We start from the raw sequence: 16,079 nt of genomic DNA on the forward strand, positions 1-16,079 counted from the left end.
GTCCTGTGTACACAGCCATTAGCAATTGTTTGTCAAGCAAAATGATACTTCCCAGTGTAATTTCCAATCACTTTCCTTACTGCAAAAAGCTCTAATTTTGGTGAAGTGCTAAATCAACTTTAATGGCACAACCTGCATTTGCTATATGTGAATTCTACCCAAGGGTCTGCAAGGGACCTTGGGTTGTTTTTGCTGCCACAGACTTAGGGTGCTTCCAGGCAGAGGGGAGGAGGAGGATCATTTACAAAAAAAGGTTGTTGAGATACTGCAAATCGGGTGTTGGCGAAAGGTTTCTTGGTGCTTGTTATCGGGCCCAGAAACATTACAAGCGCGAAGTGGCATCCACGAGAAGCACCAATCCTACAACAATTTGGCTTCACATGTGGAAGCAGCGCTTCCATTTCTTCTTCGTTTTAAAATAAATGTTTATTTATTGAAGAAAGTTTTCAGCAATACAACCATCTGGCCCCGGTCCATCCCTCAGTAACTATAACAAGGCACAAATATGAGAGAGAGAGGGGGGGGCTTTCTTTCCCTTGTCTGGTGCAAAAAGTCTGCATGCACAGTGGAGCTGCGCGCCCTTCACCGAGAGACCCTTCTGAGGAAAAAGAGCCCCCATCCCAGGAGCTTGGCTTCTGAGAGGCGCGCGTCAGGTGAGCGGGGCGCGCGCGCGCCTCTCCCCGCCACGACAGGTAACCTGGAACCAGCCCTCGCGCCCACACGCCGAGCCTCCGGGCTGGATGAAATTACGCGCCTCTCGCCCTCATGCATAAAACATGGCTCGGGAGGAGGGGGAGGCGGCGGGCGACCGCGCGGAGCCCAGCAGTAGAGCCGCCTGTCCCGCGTCGCCGGGCTTCCCCAGAGCCGCCGCTGCTGCTGGTGGGCCCCACGCCCCACCGGCCAGAGAGGAAACTGGGTGTCCTCGCTTCCCGCTGGGCCCGCGGCCCCTGGGCGCGTGGATTTACGCAGCGCTTCGCGCGCCGCCTTGGAAGCCGCCGCCGCCGCTTCGAGCTGCAGCCTCTGGTGACCATGGAGCTCCCTCCGCGCCTGAACTGCCGCTGCCTGCTGAGGAACCGGCCTTGGAGGCGCAGGACCAAGCGGGGGCCTTTCAGGAGTAAGTGCGCCTGCGAGGCGGGCGCTTTGGATTGGGCCTGGCTTGCTCCTTTCTCTTCTGCTGCCTTCCCTCCCTCTGCCTCCCTCTCTACCAGAGACCAGTAAACCACTGTTATCTTCTTCAGTGGGTTTGCTCCAGGAAGATCACCACTTTTATTTTATTTTATTTTATTTAAAATAGCTACTACTGTACATCTTTAAATTGCTATACAGTACTGGATTATCTCACATGTCAAAGTCACTGGCGTGAATGAAAATTTCCAACGCCTTATAGTTTTTGAGTTATAGCTCGGTTGGTAGAGCATGAGACTCTTAATCTCAAGATCATGATCAGGGGTTCAAATCCCATGTGGGGTGAAATATTTGAGCCAGATGATCCTTGTGGTCCCTTCGAACTATTGTGTGATTCCATGAAAGGGGGGATGAAAATTAGGGAAATGTTATATACATGCACAAGGCACTTTTTAAAGCAATTTTTTTAAAGCAATGTGGGCTGAAGTCACTTGTGACTGGGCCCCTTCCGGGATTATGGGCCCCGAAACTTCAACTTCATTAGTTTCATAGCACATCCTCCCTGATCAACCCCCATTACTGACTGCATTTTTGTCTGCACAATGGAATTTAATTCCATTAGCTAACTTGATGAAGTGGCTCAGCTTCTTTACAGCATGGAAGAACATGCTGAGTAGTCACACAATTAATTGGATATCTATTAATTAAATGCCCATGCCCTGCCCCTCACTAACTTTACAAGGAAGATAATCAAATCAGGGAAACATTTTCAGATGATTCCATTGTGCTTAAGTAGTCTAAACCGATGAATGATTAGCAGGGCTGGCCGACCCATGAGGCACATTGAAGCAGCTGCCGGAGGTGGCAGAACCTCACTGGGGCAGTGCCACCATGGGTGCCCCCACCTGCTGCCACCCCATCTGGCTCCAGAGAAGCAAGGAGAAGGGGCAGCGGCAGGTTCTGGCAAGCTCTTGTGAAATCTTGCTGCTGCTGCTACCACTTCTCCTCATGGGTGCCACCTGAACCTGGAAGCCATGCAAAAAACCTAAGCCACACGACCCCAGCTACACCTTTCCCTTTCACCTTAGGCAGTGAAACAGGTCGAGCTGCCCCCTGATGATTAGGCCTGGACTGCTAGGCTGTAATTCTACTAAATAAGTTGCTGCATTCATGCTTTTGCAAGCCTTGTGTGATATTTTAAAGACTAGTTGGGATTCTCTAGCAAAGTGTTCTTCTGCTTGTCATTAACTTATCCAGGTTGAGGTTCCACAGCACGGAACCCATTTAAAAGCCATGCACCCAAAACAGAGGTGAGCAGTAAAGGGGTAGAGCCCATGTGCCTGTGTGTGGAGCTTACAGAGAAAACTATGTTGAGGTGTATGGCATTTGATGTGCTTAGAAAGTCCCTGCCACCAAATCCATCCATCTATAACGCTTAGGTAACACAGATAATCCTTACACAGTTCAGACTTCAATTGGGACACAAGCGCAAGGAAAGGTGCATATGACAACTAGCTGACTACAGCTGTAGTGTGCAGGTTAAGTCACATGCACAAACACAAATATATGCTACATATTATTAAGCAATCAAGCGTGGATACATGAACCCATTTTGCAGATCGGGCTCTCTGAGTCCAATAATTTATATTCCAATGGAAACAAGCCACCACCTTAGTCCTATGGAGAATTAGGTTTGGCTAACTCTGCGTAGAACTTAATTGCAACCCTCATACAATACAGCCCCCCTGGATTTTTGCGGTCAGATAAAAAAGTTTGAGGAAGACTGTAGCTCATTGACAGAGCATCTGCTTTGCATGCAGATAGGGCTGGGAGATACTCTTGCCTGAAACCCCGGAGAGTCAGTGTTATCAATACTGAGCTAGATGGACCATTGGTCTCACTCCATATAAGGCAGTTTCCTATATTCCTATCGAAAGTAGGAGGAAATGGAAACCTGTGGTTCTTGCTTGGATCATAGCAAGGCTGATTCTATGCATGCTTACTCAGAAGTAAGCCTCTTGTTGTTCCTCTGGCTTACTCCTAATGCTTGCAGTGCCCTTTTCCCACCAAACCCACTGCCAAAGCCTGCTGATGGCACTTGAAGTTTCCATCAGAAAGCAAAATAACAGTAGCAACAGCGCTGCTACACTTCACCAAAAGGTGAAGACCCCTCTGCTTTTAGCACTGCGCTGATACTTCAATTCAGTGGAGTTTTTTTATCTTTGCTAACAGAATATATTTCCAGGCCTGGTGCAAATGTCACATCACACTACTGATCTCTTAAACCAGGGCTCCTCTCCTCTCTCACACACATCCTTCACTGGGGAAAACTAATACAATTAGCTTCAAATTCAGTTTGCTAACCAAGTTTAGCAGCAGTGTAAAACATGCCACATCATGGTTGATGCTGTCAAGAGATGAGAAGATGCTGGAAGATGCATGCTCCCTTATTTTATTATTTCTTATTTCCTTGCAAAATAGGAAATGGGAAGCTGTGAAGTAGAAGAGGAAAGTGTGGCCCTTCAGATGTTGCTGGACTCTAAATCCCATCAGCCCCAACCCTTATGGACAACTGTATGGGGAGGTGATAGGAGTTATAGTCCAATAACACCTGCAGGGTAACAGGTTCCACAGCCCAATTTTAGACAGAAGGGCATTCTGCATCAGGCCCACTTTTATCAGTGGGTACCCACAATACACAGGTGGCCTGTGCTGGTCTGGTGCAGATCATTGCTTATCCAAATGGATAATATGTATGTATGTGCAGCCAGCTATCCTTCTCTTAGGGCTGCTGAGAGAAGGGCTGGTGGCATAAAATTCTCATGCATGCATAGAGGTGATGGGGAGGTTGTGAAGGGTGACTGGATCAAGCCTCAAGTCATGGCAAAAGCCCTGTAAAATGTATTACCAAGTTGGGTAGGGATGAGCTGAAAATGAGTGACCCAGTGAAGTTAGTAGCAGTGCTTCAGCACAAAACTTTTATTCAAGGCACAATTCCCCCCCCCCTCCTTTTGCCTTAACTTGATGAAGATACACATGTTCTTCAAACTCTTTAGACAGGCAGCTATGTGCATGTTTAATAAATGGATAACCTGTCGTCCTTCCTGCCCCTCTGGCAAGGGGACAGTGAGTTAGGCTGTAATGTTTTTTATATCAAAGGATGGCTACTTTAGATCACTTTGTATGCTGCATGACAGTCTTAAACCCTGATGAAGAGAACAAGACAAATGTTTTGTTGTTGTTTTCTTCAATATTGGAACAAGATTTGTGGAGAGGGACATCAGCACCTTTGATTTGAGAAGCTGGTTAATGCACACAACAAGTGAAAAACTGTAAATGAGGCAGTAGCTGATGGGCGAAAGCAGGTTATTTGCCATGACAGCCTGGCTTAAGCCTGAGGCAATCATTTGAGTTGATACTGTGAAATATACAATAATTGCAAGAGCCAGCATTAACCTACTTATCCATGGTTAAATGTGATGCTGAAAAGACTTTGGGGTCTTGCAAACCTTGAGATGGAAGGGCAGCGAGGTGGGTGGATGGGTGTGGATTGGCTGCTTTATAAAGAAAGCCTCAATTGTTTGGAACCGCAGCGCTGGCTGCAATTTCATTGATTTCCAAACATGTAACCCAGAAATGTCAGAGAAACCTGTAATAGAAGACTTCTAAGAAGAATGCAAATGTGCTTTGGGTTCCTTGTAATTGCTTGTTTTTCTTGTGTTCTTGTGACAAATGTAGGCTGGGGAGGGACCACAGCACATGCTTTGAATGCAGTTAAGTTGCAAGTTCAGTCCCTGGTACCTCCAGCTGAAAATGTCAGGTATCAGTTGATGGTGAAAGGTCCAAGCCTGAAAGTTTGAAGAATCTGATGCCAAGCAGAGCAGACAGTAAAAACCTGGCCTGGTATAAAGCAGCTCTCCCTATGTGCTCTTTTAAACTTAATTTAATATAGAAGCTACTTAGGATGGACCAAACCCACAGATGAACTCTTCAACCATCATATTTCATCTGCGTTCTCATGAGCCCTGTGGAGATGGTCAGATGCCAAGGAGGAAATGGAGGAGCTTGGAGAATTGCAGCCAGAGGACCCAGGGGAGGTTCCTAGCATGATGGAGGAGCTGAAATTGGGCATCAGGGAGGTGTCTGATCCACCCCATCTCCAATGCCAGCAGTGGCAACATGAACAAGCCTTGCATAGCTGCTCAGAGGAGTGCCCATTTGATTGCCCAGTCCCAGGATGCTTGCTGCGCAAATAGCTGTGTCTGCCCCCTACTTTAAAATGAAGCTGCAGGGGGAATGTTGCTTGTTGGATCAATGTATTTGCTGGTGCTGAGGCATGTATTCTTGCCTGTTGTGTACCTGCTGAACCTTGTAACCTGTACTATGCCTTATGCACCAATCTGATTTGAGCACTATCGTCTTTAGCAGAACTCGAGCTGGGAGTTGCAAACTTTCATATTGCAGTGAGAGCCCAGACAGGCACAGTTTTTGTTGATGAAGTAGATTCTTTAGGCCTATATGAGTTGTCATCAACTTCTAAAATAATGCACATTGACTGTTCATTGTTGTTCAGGCTCTCCCCTTTTGACTATTTCCGAATAAACAAAATGGAGACTTTAAAATGGGCCTGTATATAATCTTCCTTTGCCCCATCAAGCCAAAGGCAGCCCATTAGCAATGAATGGCAAGTCACAATGGACTTTCTGCCTAGGACTATGAAATGACAGGCCAAATTGCATGGCTGGATGGACTGTGGTGAGTTTGGCGAGTCACAATTTCTGTTGGGCTCCTTTTAAAGTGTCCATTTGACTTTGCAGCAGATTCTGCCATTATCACTCTCTTTTTCCCTAGAAGCATTCCTTCCTCTGACAAGGCTGCTCACATTGCATTCAGCCTCCCTTGAATAGGCTTTGTTACTTTAGATTCTCTTGAACCCACAGTAGTGCATAGGGTGGTTGCTATGACAACACAGACTAACAGCTTTTACCACCCTTTGGATAGCTAACAGGATGAATATGCCGTGTAGCTAAAGGGAAACTCATTGACAAGAAGAGCAGCTCAATAAGAGGTTCTCATATATTCCTGCAACATGGTGTTGGCTTCCCTGAAGTGATATTTAGTATGCAATATGGGGAGAACTTGGTGTGTAGCTAAATGTTGCAACACACCTAAATTATCTGTCATCTCCTTTTTGAGTCTTACTACAAGCTTCACTTTCCTCATGTACAGTACTTGCATTTTGTTCCCTGGTGCATTTAAATGACTGGAAAACCAGCTAGCCTTCCTGCTTTCTTGTTCTTCTCTTCCAAATTGCCTTTACTTTGTTTCAACTCACACAACTCCACAGCTACAGTTGCGAATGAAGATATACGAATACCTTCCAAACAAATCATCCCATTGTGCTTTTAGGCTATAGTGTTGCAGCAGTAAGGCAGGGAGGGTGGGTAGTGGTGGGGAGAGATTCCATTATTTAAAATAAACTGGAAAGTATGGGCAGTATTCAACTACCACGCTCCATCCGTTCAGGGATTTCCTCTTGTGCAACAACATTTTTTGGGTCTCCTTCTGCACACCTTCACTAGAGGGTTGAGGGAACCCCCAGATCAGGTTTAGGGGAAGGAGAGAGAAAGGAGGGCTCATTGCACAAGCAGAAATCCTTGTGTGCTACATTGGCCAGAACCCTCTGCAAGGCTTTGATTGTGCTAGAATACTTGTCCGTCTCTTTCAGGAAACATATTATCTCTGCTCTCTCTTGCAGCCTTGATAGGCTGGGGAAGGAGAGCCAGCTGTAATGGGGTCCAAATGCAGATCTATTGCAACTGTATGGCCTTAAAGTACAGTGGTACCTCGGGTTAAGAGCTTAATTCATTCCGGAGGTCCGTTCTTAACCTGAAACTGTTCTTAACCTGAAGCACCACTTTAGCTAATGGGGCCTCCTGCTGCCGCTGCGCCACCGCTGCACGATTTCTGTTCTTATCCTGAGGCAAAGTTCTTAACCCGAGGTAATATTTTTGAGTTAGCGGAGTCTGTAACCTGAAGTGTATGTAACCTGAAGTGTATGTAGCCCGAGGTACCACTGTACTAGGAAAAGAGCTGTGCTTTCCCCAGGTCTTTCAAGTCTGAGGAGGTGCCTGAATGAACTTATGTGCTAGTACAGAGCCAGCACAAGTCTTTTAACAGGACAGAGATAGCATTGTTTGCTCTGTTAAAGATGCTTATACCAGGAGGTGGACAGGAAGAGCTTGTCTCTGTTGGCTCTGCCACATGTTTTGTGACTTCCAGTATCCCTGATCATGGTATCCTGCTGGAATGGGTCTTGGATCACCATGCTTTATTTATTTACTGCATATAAATGTTAGAGATATGTTAATTTATATTAACATATTATGCTAATCCATGATTTGTTGCAACCATGGTTTGCTTCACAAACCGTGAGTCATCTGACAGATGAGCAAGCATGACTTGTTTATTCAAAGCTTGATTTGTTTTCACAATCCTCTTGCTGTATGTCTCTGTAGCTTGATAGGTGCCTGTTGTGGGGTGGACAAACAAACCATGGTTAAGCAAAGCTGTTGGGCTCAGACATACTGCCAAACCACTGTTAAAGCAAGTCATGTTTCCTAAGCCAGCAACAAACCACATAGTTTGTTGGTATTGTTACTCTGGTGGGCTGGATTTTCACTTTCAAACAAACCATAGTTAGTCTGAAGAATCCATAGCTTAGCTTAGCATTATGTGCAAAATCAGACCACAGTCTAAGTTGGCATCGTGCAGCTTCCTATGCTAGAAAAAATGTTTTTTCTTTTTTCTTTCTTTTATGAATTCATTAGAATTGTAGGGTTTTATACAAATTGTGGTACACAGCAGAGACATGATGACTGAAATGCTCTTCTAACACAATCAAAGGTAATGTACCAGAGAACCAAATAGAACATTAAATGTCAGTATCCAACAAAAAGAAAATTAACCAGAAATATAATATTGTTTGAAGTTGGGTCTAGGGGGCTTAAATTAGTGAATGGCTCAGCTGCAGATGAGGTTGAGTGAAACTGTAGAGGAACCATCTGTAGTGATAAATTTTGGCATTTAAAATTCAGATAATCATTCTTCATTTTAAATCACTTCTGTTATGTTTTATCATGTTACACATAAGCTCAGTTTTATAAACGGTACAGGAAATATATTATGATATATTTTTACAGCATTTGCATGTCACAGGCAGCCTCTGTGCTATATTCAGATCATATAGAATTCAGATCACTAAAGAATCTAATTATGGAGAACTGCTGGGTTTACACAGCTGTCACTTAAATTCTAGGTTGGTGCTTTTAATTTAGTTCACCCACAGTGAAAAAGTCCATTGCTGATCTATTTTAATATCTTTTGGAAACAAACAAAAACAGCAGTATGTAAATTGACTCAGTGCATTCTCCACACAGTCAACTGGATAGCGTGACATTTGCTCTTTTGCTGAAATCTCCAGTGGCTAGCTCACTCTTCTGTAAAATGGGTGACATATTTTTCTGCCATATATATTTGACCTAGTTAAGTAGATTACATTCAGAACAGGAAAAAAGTGATGGCACAAGCTTTGATGTGGTGCCTCCGCTATATAGTAGATGCCAAAACATCTATATTCAAGGACGGCTATATATACATGGAGCAAATCTTCCGAAGTATTAAGTTCAGATATTTCAGAAGGCAAAGAACAAGGGCAATTTAAAACCCCAAACCATTGAGGTCTGTTTAATGCCAAAGGCTTAAGGGGCATTCCTGAGGCCCTGCTATGCCAAAAAGCAGCATAATGTAGTAAGGATCCTATGTACTTCCTGCAATAAAATGATCAGTAAAACGATAGCATTTTAAGCAGGAAAAAGATACCAACACCAGCAGACACCCCTACAACATATGTGGTATCATTCATGGTGGTGCACACTAACAGTGTTTGTACATTAGACATGCATACGTGGAACCAAGGAACACATGGTGATAGCAGAACGGCCCCATGAAGTGTCTGCACCAGCACACTCACAAAACTAACTGAACAAAGAAAACTGCTGTTAGCACTACTGTGGTTCGTGAGCCGGGCAGTGGATATGCTTTAGAGCTCCCTGCAGATAGAGGCTGAGTTCCTTCCCATTACAAATGCACTTGCACACCAGGGTGTTATTGTGATGATGACATCTATTTAGATGGTGCTTTTGTAATAATGCGTTGGTTCTATTTGTTAGATACAACAAAGTGTGTGTGTGTGTGTGTGTGTGTTGAAGAAAAATAAACTAGGGCAGAGGAAGAAGGAAGCTTTAATATTTTTTAATCTATATTGTCCACTAAGTGGCAGTGTGACTAGGCTCCAGAAATGAGTTCTTTTGTATCTGACATGGCATGCCAAAAGTGAGAATCAAGGAATAAGGGCTACACAATGGGAGGAAAAAGGTGATTGATGTAGTGGAATATAGTGGGAACATAGTCACTGCTCTCCTTTCATGCAGCGATAAAACATTTGCTATGCCCTGAGTCCAGCAAAAAAAGAAAATAAGTCTGTCTGGCACAGAGAATGACTATGATTGCACTACAGCAGGGCTCCCAGTTTCATGAGGGTGTCCTGAGGTAGAATTTTCAGTGCATAGCAAAAATCCCAACACAATGATTGCTGCAGTAGCATCCAAAAACCTTTTCCCATTGCTGCTGGAGGTGCTAGTGGCACTGAGCTGGCTCCCTACAATGTTTGTACCACACACAGCCTTGAAATGTAGGCAGAGAAGATGCATGGAGAGTTGGACCAAGGCAGGACTCGCAATGATTCAGTTTCATGTTGTTGTAAATGCCTTTCAGCCACCACTGCACCAGTGATCTACAGAAATGCAACTCTATACTCCTGAAATTCAATAGCATCGGGCTGCAATGTGCTTTCGTTTAAGAGATGGTACTGCAAGATGTTCCCTGCTTGCTTTGTCAAGGATGACACAGGAACTTCACCAGCAGTAACCACACTTCAAGCAGCACTGAAGTTCTAGATCAGGGATAGGGAATCTGTAGCCCTCCAGATGTTTTGGGTACAATTTCCATCAGGCCTAGCCAGCTTGGCCAATGGCCAAGGATTATTTATTTAGTCATCTCAGGAGTAGCACTACAAGACACTGGAAACTCTGTCTTTCCCCAACCAGCAAGCCTTGGGTAGTCAGGCCAACCTACCTTCCCACCTGATGGTGCTGTTAGTGAACACCAGGTCAGTCTACAACAAAACAACACTCTGCTGCAGCATGACTGCTGATGAAAGAGCTACCTGTAAACTGGTGTGTATTACTGAGACCTAGGCCTAGGTGAGAAAGATTTGACTCAAGCTTTCCCCATTGGTTACTTGTTGCAGGCAGCTAGGTGGGATCATATAACCCCCTTAAAGCACTTCACTCTCTGTCTGTGAGCTACTGGGTCCAGTTCGAACCATTGGTACAAGTGTACAATGCCCTATAATTGGTACAGAACCCATGCGCTTAATGGACAGCCTCCTCCAATACCAATCAATCAATGCTTTGAGATCAGCCAAGGAGATCCTGCTTAAGATCCTGGCAATGTGTGATGACTTGAGATGGGCGCTTCTTGGTGGCAGCAAGCACCTCAACTGTGGAATTTCCTGTGTGATCATCCCCTATGTTGTCATGTTTTAGATGTCAACTGAAAACATTTTTGTTCGTTTTGAGACATATTTTTTCCTCTGGATCTTAACAGTTTTGTTGTGCTGCTGTATAATATTTTGTTATTTTAGTTTTCTAATCATTGTGTACAAGTGCTGTTATTTACATTGTTCACTGCCCTTGGCTCCATTGATAGGAAGGGTGGTATATAAATAAAATGAATAAAGAATAATATGCTGCCATTTCTACCTGTTCACTTATGTACCTCTTTCCATAGTTTTCGGAACACTTTCCAAAACTTTTGTCTTGAAAAAAATGGCTACAGTGCTATGCAAAATTACTCTGCCGTCTCACTTGGTTTGAGGCAATCCTGGGTTCTGCTGCAAGATCTCTTCTTTGCTGTGATAGATGAAAGCAATAGAGGAATTCCAATAAAATATGAGCCATGGATGTGAATGAAGATCACTAAAGCAGTTGTTTCATTGCTGAACATCTATATGCCTTGAAGAATCTGTAGATATATAGGGTTTACAAGCCACTGAAGAGAGTGCTTTGTTCTTGAAATGATAGTAAAACTTTGTGAATGGGAGAAAGGCCAGTGTTGAGTCAGGTTTCATTTGCACTCATTATGTGTTCGTTCCAAAAATATACAGCAAAATGGCAACAGAGGCAACTGTATGAAAATTCCTAGGTCCTGTTACAATTTAATGTGACCAAGAAACAGAGCCCAGGGTGAAGTTATGTTGGTGAAGTGGCTGGGCTATGCAGAAAGAACAGTTTCAGCTCAGTGCCTTGCATGAACGTTGTGATGGATCAGATCAGAGGTCTATCAGTCATCCAGCATCTTGTTTCCCACAGTGGGCAACCAGCTGCCTATGGGAAACCCTCAGGCAGTACATGATGGCAATAGGCATTTCCTTTGTTTCTCATCAGCAAATGGTATTAGGAGACGTGGTGCCTGTGATCGTGGATGTAGTTAGCCTAGTCAATTGGGAGTATGCTATAGCTCTTCTAAATTTCTGAAGAAACCTGTTGAATTTTGGATTCATTTGCCTTTCCCTGGAGTACATATATGGTGCAATAAGTAACTGAGGTTGACAGGGTGACTGTTTTCCCCAGTGGTGGAAATGTTTCACATTCCAAGTTGGTGCTTTGGCATCTCAGCTTCCATTCATATAAACTTTCAGCAATTTTCAGCTGTGCTATAAACAGCATCTGCTTGGAAGCCTAGGAGCTTCAAATGCCTGAAGGAAACAAAAGTTGCTGTGGTGTAGCATCTGTGTCTGCTGCCTTTGTTCTTCACTGATATAATTTAGGACATGTCATCTTCTTTCATCTCCAGAAGGTTTTATGGAGAGGAGAAAAAGCTAGCACGCGCCTGCTATTTAATTTGAAGATTTTATATTCTTTGTGGTCTGGCTTCTTATTTATGTTTACTGGCTATTACATAGGTCATAGCCTGACAGATTGTTATAGATGAGCCAGCATACTTATCAGTAGAGATGTGGTAGCCGGGACAGGGGAAGGGTAAAAAAATAAACAGGTAAACTTCCCCTCCTTGTTTATTTCTAACTACTTTATATCATGTTTTCCAGTGGGAAAATATTGGGGGACACTGGAAAACGTGTCTATGAAAAGCAATCTTTTTTTAGAATGATTGAGATGCTGTTAAAGATTTATCAATCAAAACAATAGAGAATGGTAATTGTGACATATGCAACTATCAGAATGAAGATTTGATTTCTCCACCTAGAGGACATGGCCATCTTCGTAAGAAGAGCATGAATTGCTGCTTGTCTTCTTCCAAAGACCTTTGGTTTGATTTGGAGACAGTCAAGCCAAATTTTCTGCTTCTGCTGTCATTCTGGCTTTGGTCCTCCCTTCTGGTCAAACCTATCACCTATTCCTCATTGGCACAAATACCTTTCTGTGGGTTGTTTTTTTTTTAAGCAGCTTATTGCCCAGTCTTGCTGGAGAATAAAAATATCAGAAGGTGTTAGAGCAGAAACTGCAAAAGAACTGTTGTGTATGCCAAAGCTTAAGAGGAACAATCTGAAATGTTGGGTGAGAATTGAGGTCTAACAAATACAGTGGTACCTCGGGTTAAGTACTTAATTCGTTCTGGAGGTCCGTTCTTAACCTGAAACTGTTCTTAACCTGAAGCACCACTTTAGCTAATGGGGTCTCCTGCTGCTGCCGTGCCACCAGAGCACGATTTCTGTTCTCATCCTGAAGTAAAGTTCTTAACCCGAGGTACTATTTCTGGGTTAGCGGAGTCTGTAACCTGAAGCGTACGTAACCCGAGGTACCACTGTACCCACAGAAGAAAGATGTATTGAACTGGATATATTCATAATTTTGTTTATACAAAACTAGGCATCTATAGTTTTCATTTATATACCAAAAGGACAATTTTATATCCTAATTTATAAATGCTCCCTTTTATGTTGTTAAAGGTGTAAAATAAGTTTAGGTTTCATTTATTTTTTTTAAAGAAGGTATAATGTATATTTCAATCCCTCCCCCTGAAATTTATGGTTGTTTTTTAATTTTAAAAAAATCTTGTTTCCCTCCCATAGTTTCAAAATTTCCAGAAGTTTTATTTCTCTATTTCTTGCACTCACAGTTATTTGAAAGATGAATTTTAACACAAAAAAGGAGTTGAGTAATTATCTTTCACAGTGAAACTTCACTTAGGATAGCTGTCAACCTTCTTGGATCTCATTTATTTATACTGTATCCAGATTGATAAGCTTTTCTAGAATTGGTCTGGCATATAGTCCTCTTTCTTATGTGACAAAACGCCTTTCCAACTCTTATCATTGTCCTTCCTAGTGAGTAGTTTTCTTAGGTGTAGAACCCAACATTTTTACACTGATGGGGATTTAGGTTGTTGCTTTTGAGTAGCCTAAGGCAAATCTCATTAATATTCTGAAAGAAGGGAAATGAAAGAGAATATAAAATCAAACATATAATAAAACACATATACACATATATAATACAACATGCTTACCCAATGTACTGCTTTATTAAGATAGGGCGGGTGGGGGAGAGTGCAAGGCCATAAGTTTACTAATCCATTTAAGGTGGGCCTTTGCACTTTCAGCCAGAGAGGAAAATAAACTATTGAAGCTAATTTATGCATTCGATGTGATTGTTTTAGCTAATGTAAATAGTGTGGTGTTAGAGGAGAATAAGACCACACACATCTGCTTCCATGGACAAGGTGTGTGGAGATCCTTTTTAGTGGAAGTAGCTACAGAAGCCTGGTTTGCGTGTTCACATTGTGCCAAACTATGGCTTAGCAGAACCATGTGCAGGCTCCCAGATAAGAGCTTGCTCCTACCAGATCCTTTTTGCTGCCACACCACACTGAGCTAAGCCAAAGCTTTCAGCACTATTCCCCCTCTGCAGAGGTGAGGAATCTATTAGGATGGTCTACTCTCAGAGGAAGGGACGCAGGTGGCGCTGTGTATTAAACCAGAGAGCCTAGGACTTGCACATCAGAAGGTCGGTGGTTCGAATCCCTGCAATGGGGTTAGCTCCCGTTGCTCAGTCCCTGCTCCTGCCAACCTAGCAGTTCGAAAGCACCTCAAAGTGCAAGTAGATAAATAGGTACCGCTCTGGCGGGAAGGTAAACAGCATTTCTGTGCGCTGCTCTGGTTCGCCAGAAGCGGCTTAGTCATGCTGGCCACATGACCCGGAATTTGTACGCTGGCTCCCTCGGCCAGTAAAGGGAGATGAGCGCCACAACCCCAGAGTCGGCCATGACTGGACCTAATGGTCAGGGGTCCCTTTACCTTTACCTTACTCTCAGAGGCTGAGGGATCCAATGGGTTTCCAGATGACTTTCATGAATTTTCCAGCTAATTCGACTGGCACTCCTGTCAAAGCCCTGGCCAACCTCTGGAACATCCAAATGGCTTGGGCCATTGACACAATCGCCCCTGAGCACCCTTTCTCTCTTCATGGAGCCTTTTTGGTCACCCTGTATGATGACCTCTGCTGGGAGAGAGATAGGGAAAATGCATGCCTGTTAATTCTCATTGGCCTCTCAGCGGCTTTGGATACCATCAACCATGGTATCCTTCTGGAGCAGCCGTCTTAGTTATGGGTGGGTGGCACTGCTTTGTGATGATGAACTAAACCAAGAACAAGCATTTGTTTCCATTCATGCCTAGCAAAGAAAGAGCTTGCCCACAAGCCCTGATTTAGATGACATGCTAGAAAGTGGGAGGAAGGAGCAGAGTGGAGAAAGAAGATTGGATGAGTGTCAGAGAAGATGGGAAGAGAACTGGTGAAGTGGACAGTGAAGGGACTTGTGGTTCTCCTAATGTTGAGCAACCCATTGAGAAGACACTCTTATCACATACAGGAGGGAACTGCTGGGTGTCACTGCTCCTGTTCAGAGGGAGACCCTCCTCTGCAATCCTGAGGCAACAGCCCCCTCGGCCACAGGCTCAGGTAACACATGCACACCAGGGATGCACTGCAACAATTTGTTGTGGAGCCCCACTTCTAATATAGTAACAGGAATACATACTGAACATTTCAGAGTATATATACACATATCTGTGCTGAAATGTAGCTGCTTCAGGAATGAAGAATAGCAACAACTGGATAGTCTGCTAAAAGAAAATATTTGGGCTTCGAAAGTGCAGAGTACACAGGCATTTAGATCTCACAGTGCAGTGCATAGCTGCTCGGAAGCAAGTCTCATAATTTTAGTGGACCTTAACTTCCAGGAAAGTTTCCACAGAGCTGTAGCATTGGTTAGGAACATTTCATCTAGTGAGCAACACAACATTCTGATTATCTCCTTCAGGAGTATGAAGTCATGACTTTGCATTTGTAGAACTGAAACCTAAATTCCAGGGAGGCTTGTTCAAGATACAGGTCTGGCACCATTCAAACTATCTGCGGGGGGGGGGGGTATTGTTGTAGCTCTAAAAGCCTTATTTTGGAGGCGATGAGATTTATTTTTTTTAAAAAAGGTTTTACAAGGCTATGTAAAAGAAATCAAAGTTATTTTTATCATTTATATGATGGGCATGTTATTGCTCCTTAATATAAAAAATATTATTAGGTACTTTTAGCTAATAAAATGGAGCATTAGAAGAAAAACATAAGCATGCAGTTGAAAGCTAAGAGGCAACCTGAGCAAGGAAGCAGTGGGTGGGAAAGAGTTTTCCACCCTCAATCATCCCTTTAAAAGTAATCTCAGCCCCACTCAAAACATTGCCTTGACACCATGGAGAAAAAGGTTGTTTTTACTATAAAAGAAGACAAAGAAAGAGCCTTGCTTTATTCTACAGTAAA

At 43.5% G+C, this 16,079-nt stretch overlaps 1 protein-coding gene across 1 annotated transcript in view; it reads left to right on the forward strand.

The window, feature by feature from the left end:
* Positions 1-1,014: 1,014 nt before the first annotated feature.
* RIPOR2 (RHO family interacting cell polarization regulator 2) overlaps positions 1,015-16,079 on the forward strand; it is a 104,364-nt gene continuing 89,299 nt past the window's right edge. Inside the window, exon 1 of the mRNA XM_083518574.1 lies at positions 1,015-1,114. Coding sequence (XP_083374700.1) covers positions 1,030-1,114 — 85 coding nt within the window. The 5' untranslated portion in view covers positions 1,015-1,029. The remainder of the gene's footprint in view (positions 1,115-16,079) is intronic.

This window comes from Podarcis liolepis (genome assembly GCF_965112155.1).
Source record: "Podarcis liolepis genome assembly, chromosome: 8".
NCBI lineage: Eukaryota > Metazoa > Chordata > Lepidosauria > Squamata > Lacertidae > Podarcis > Podarcis liolepis.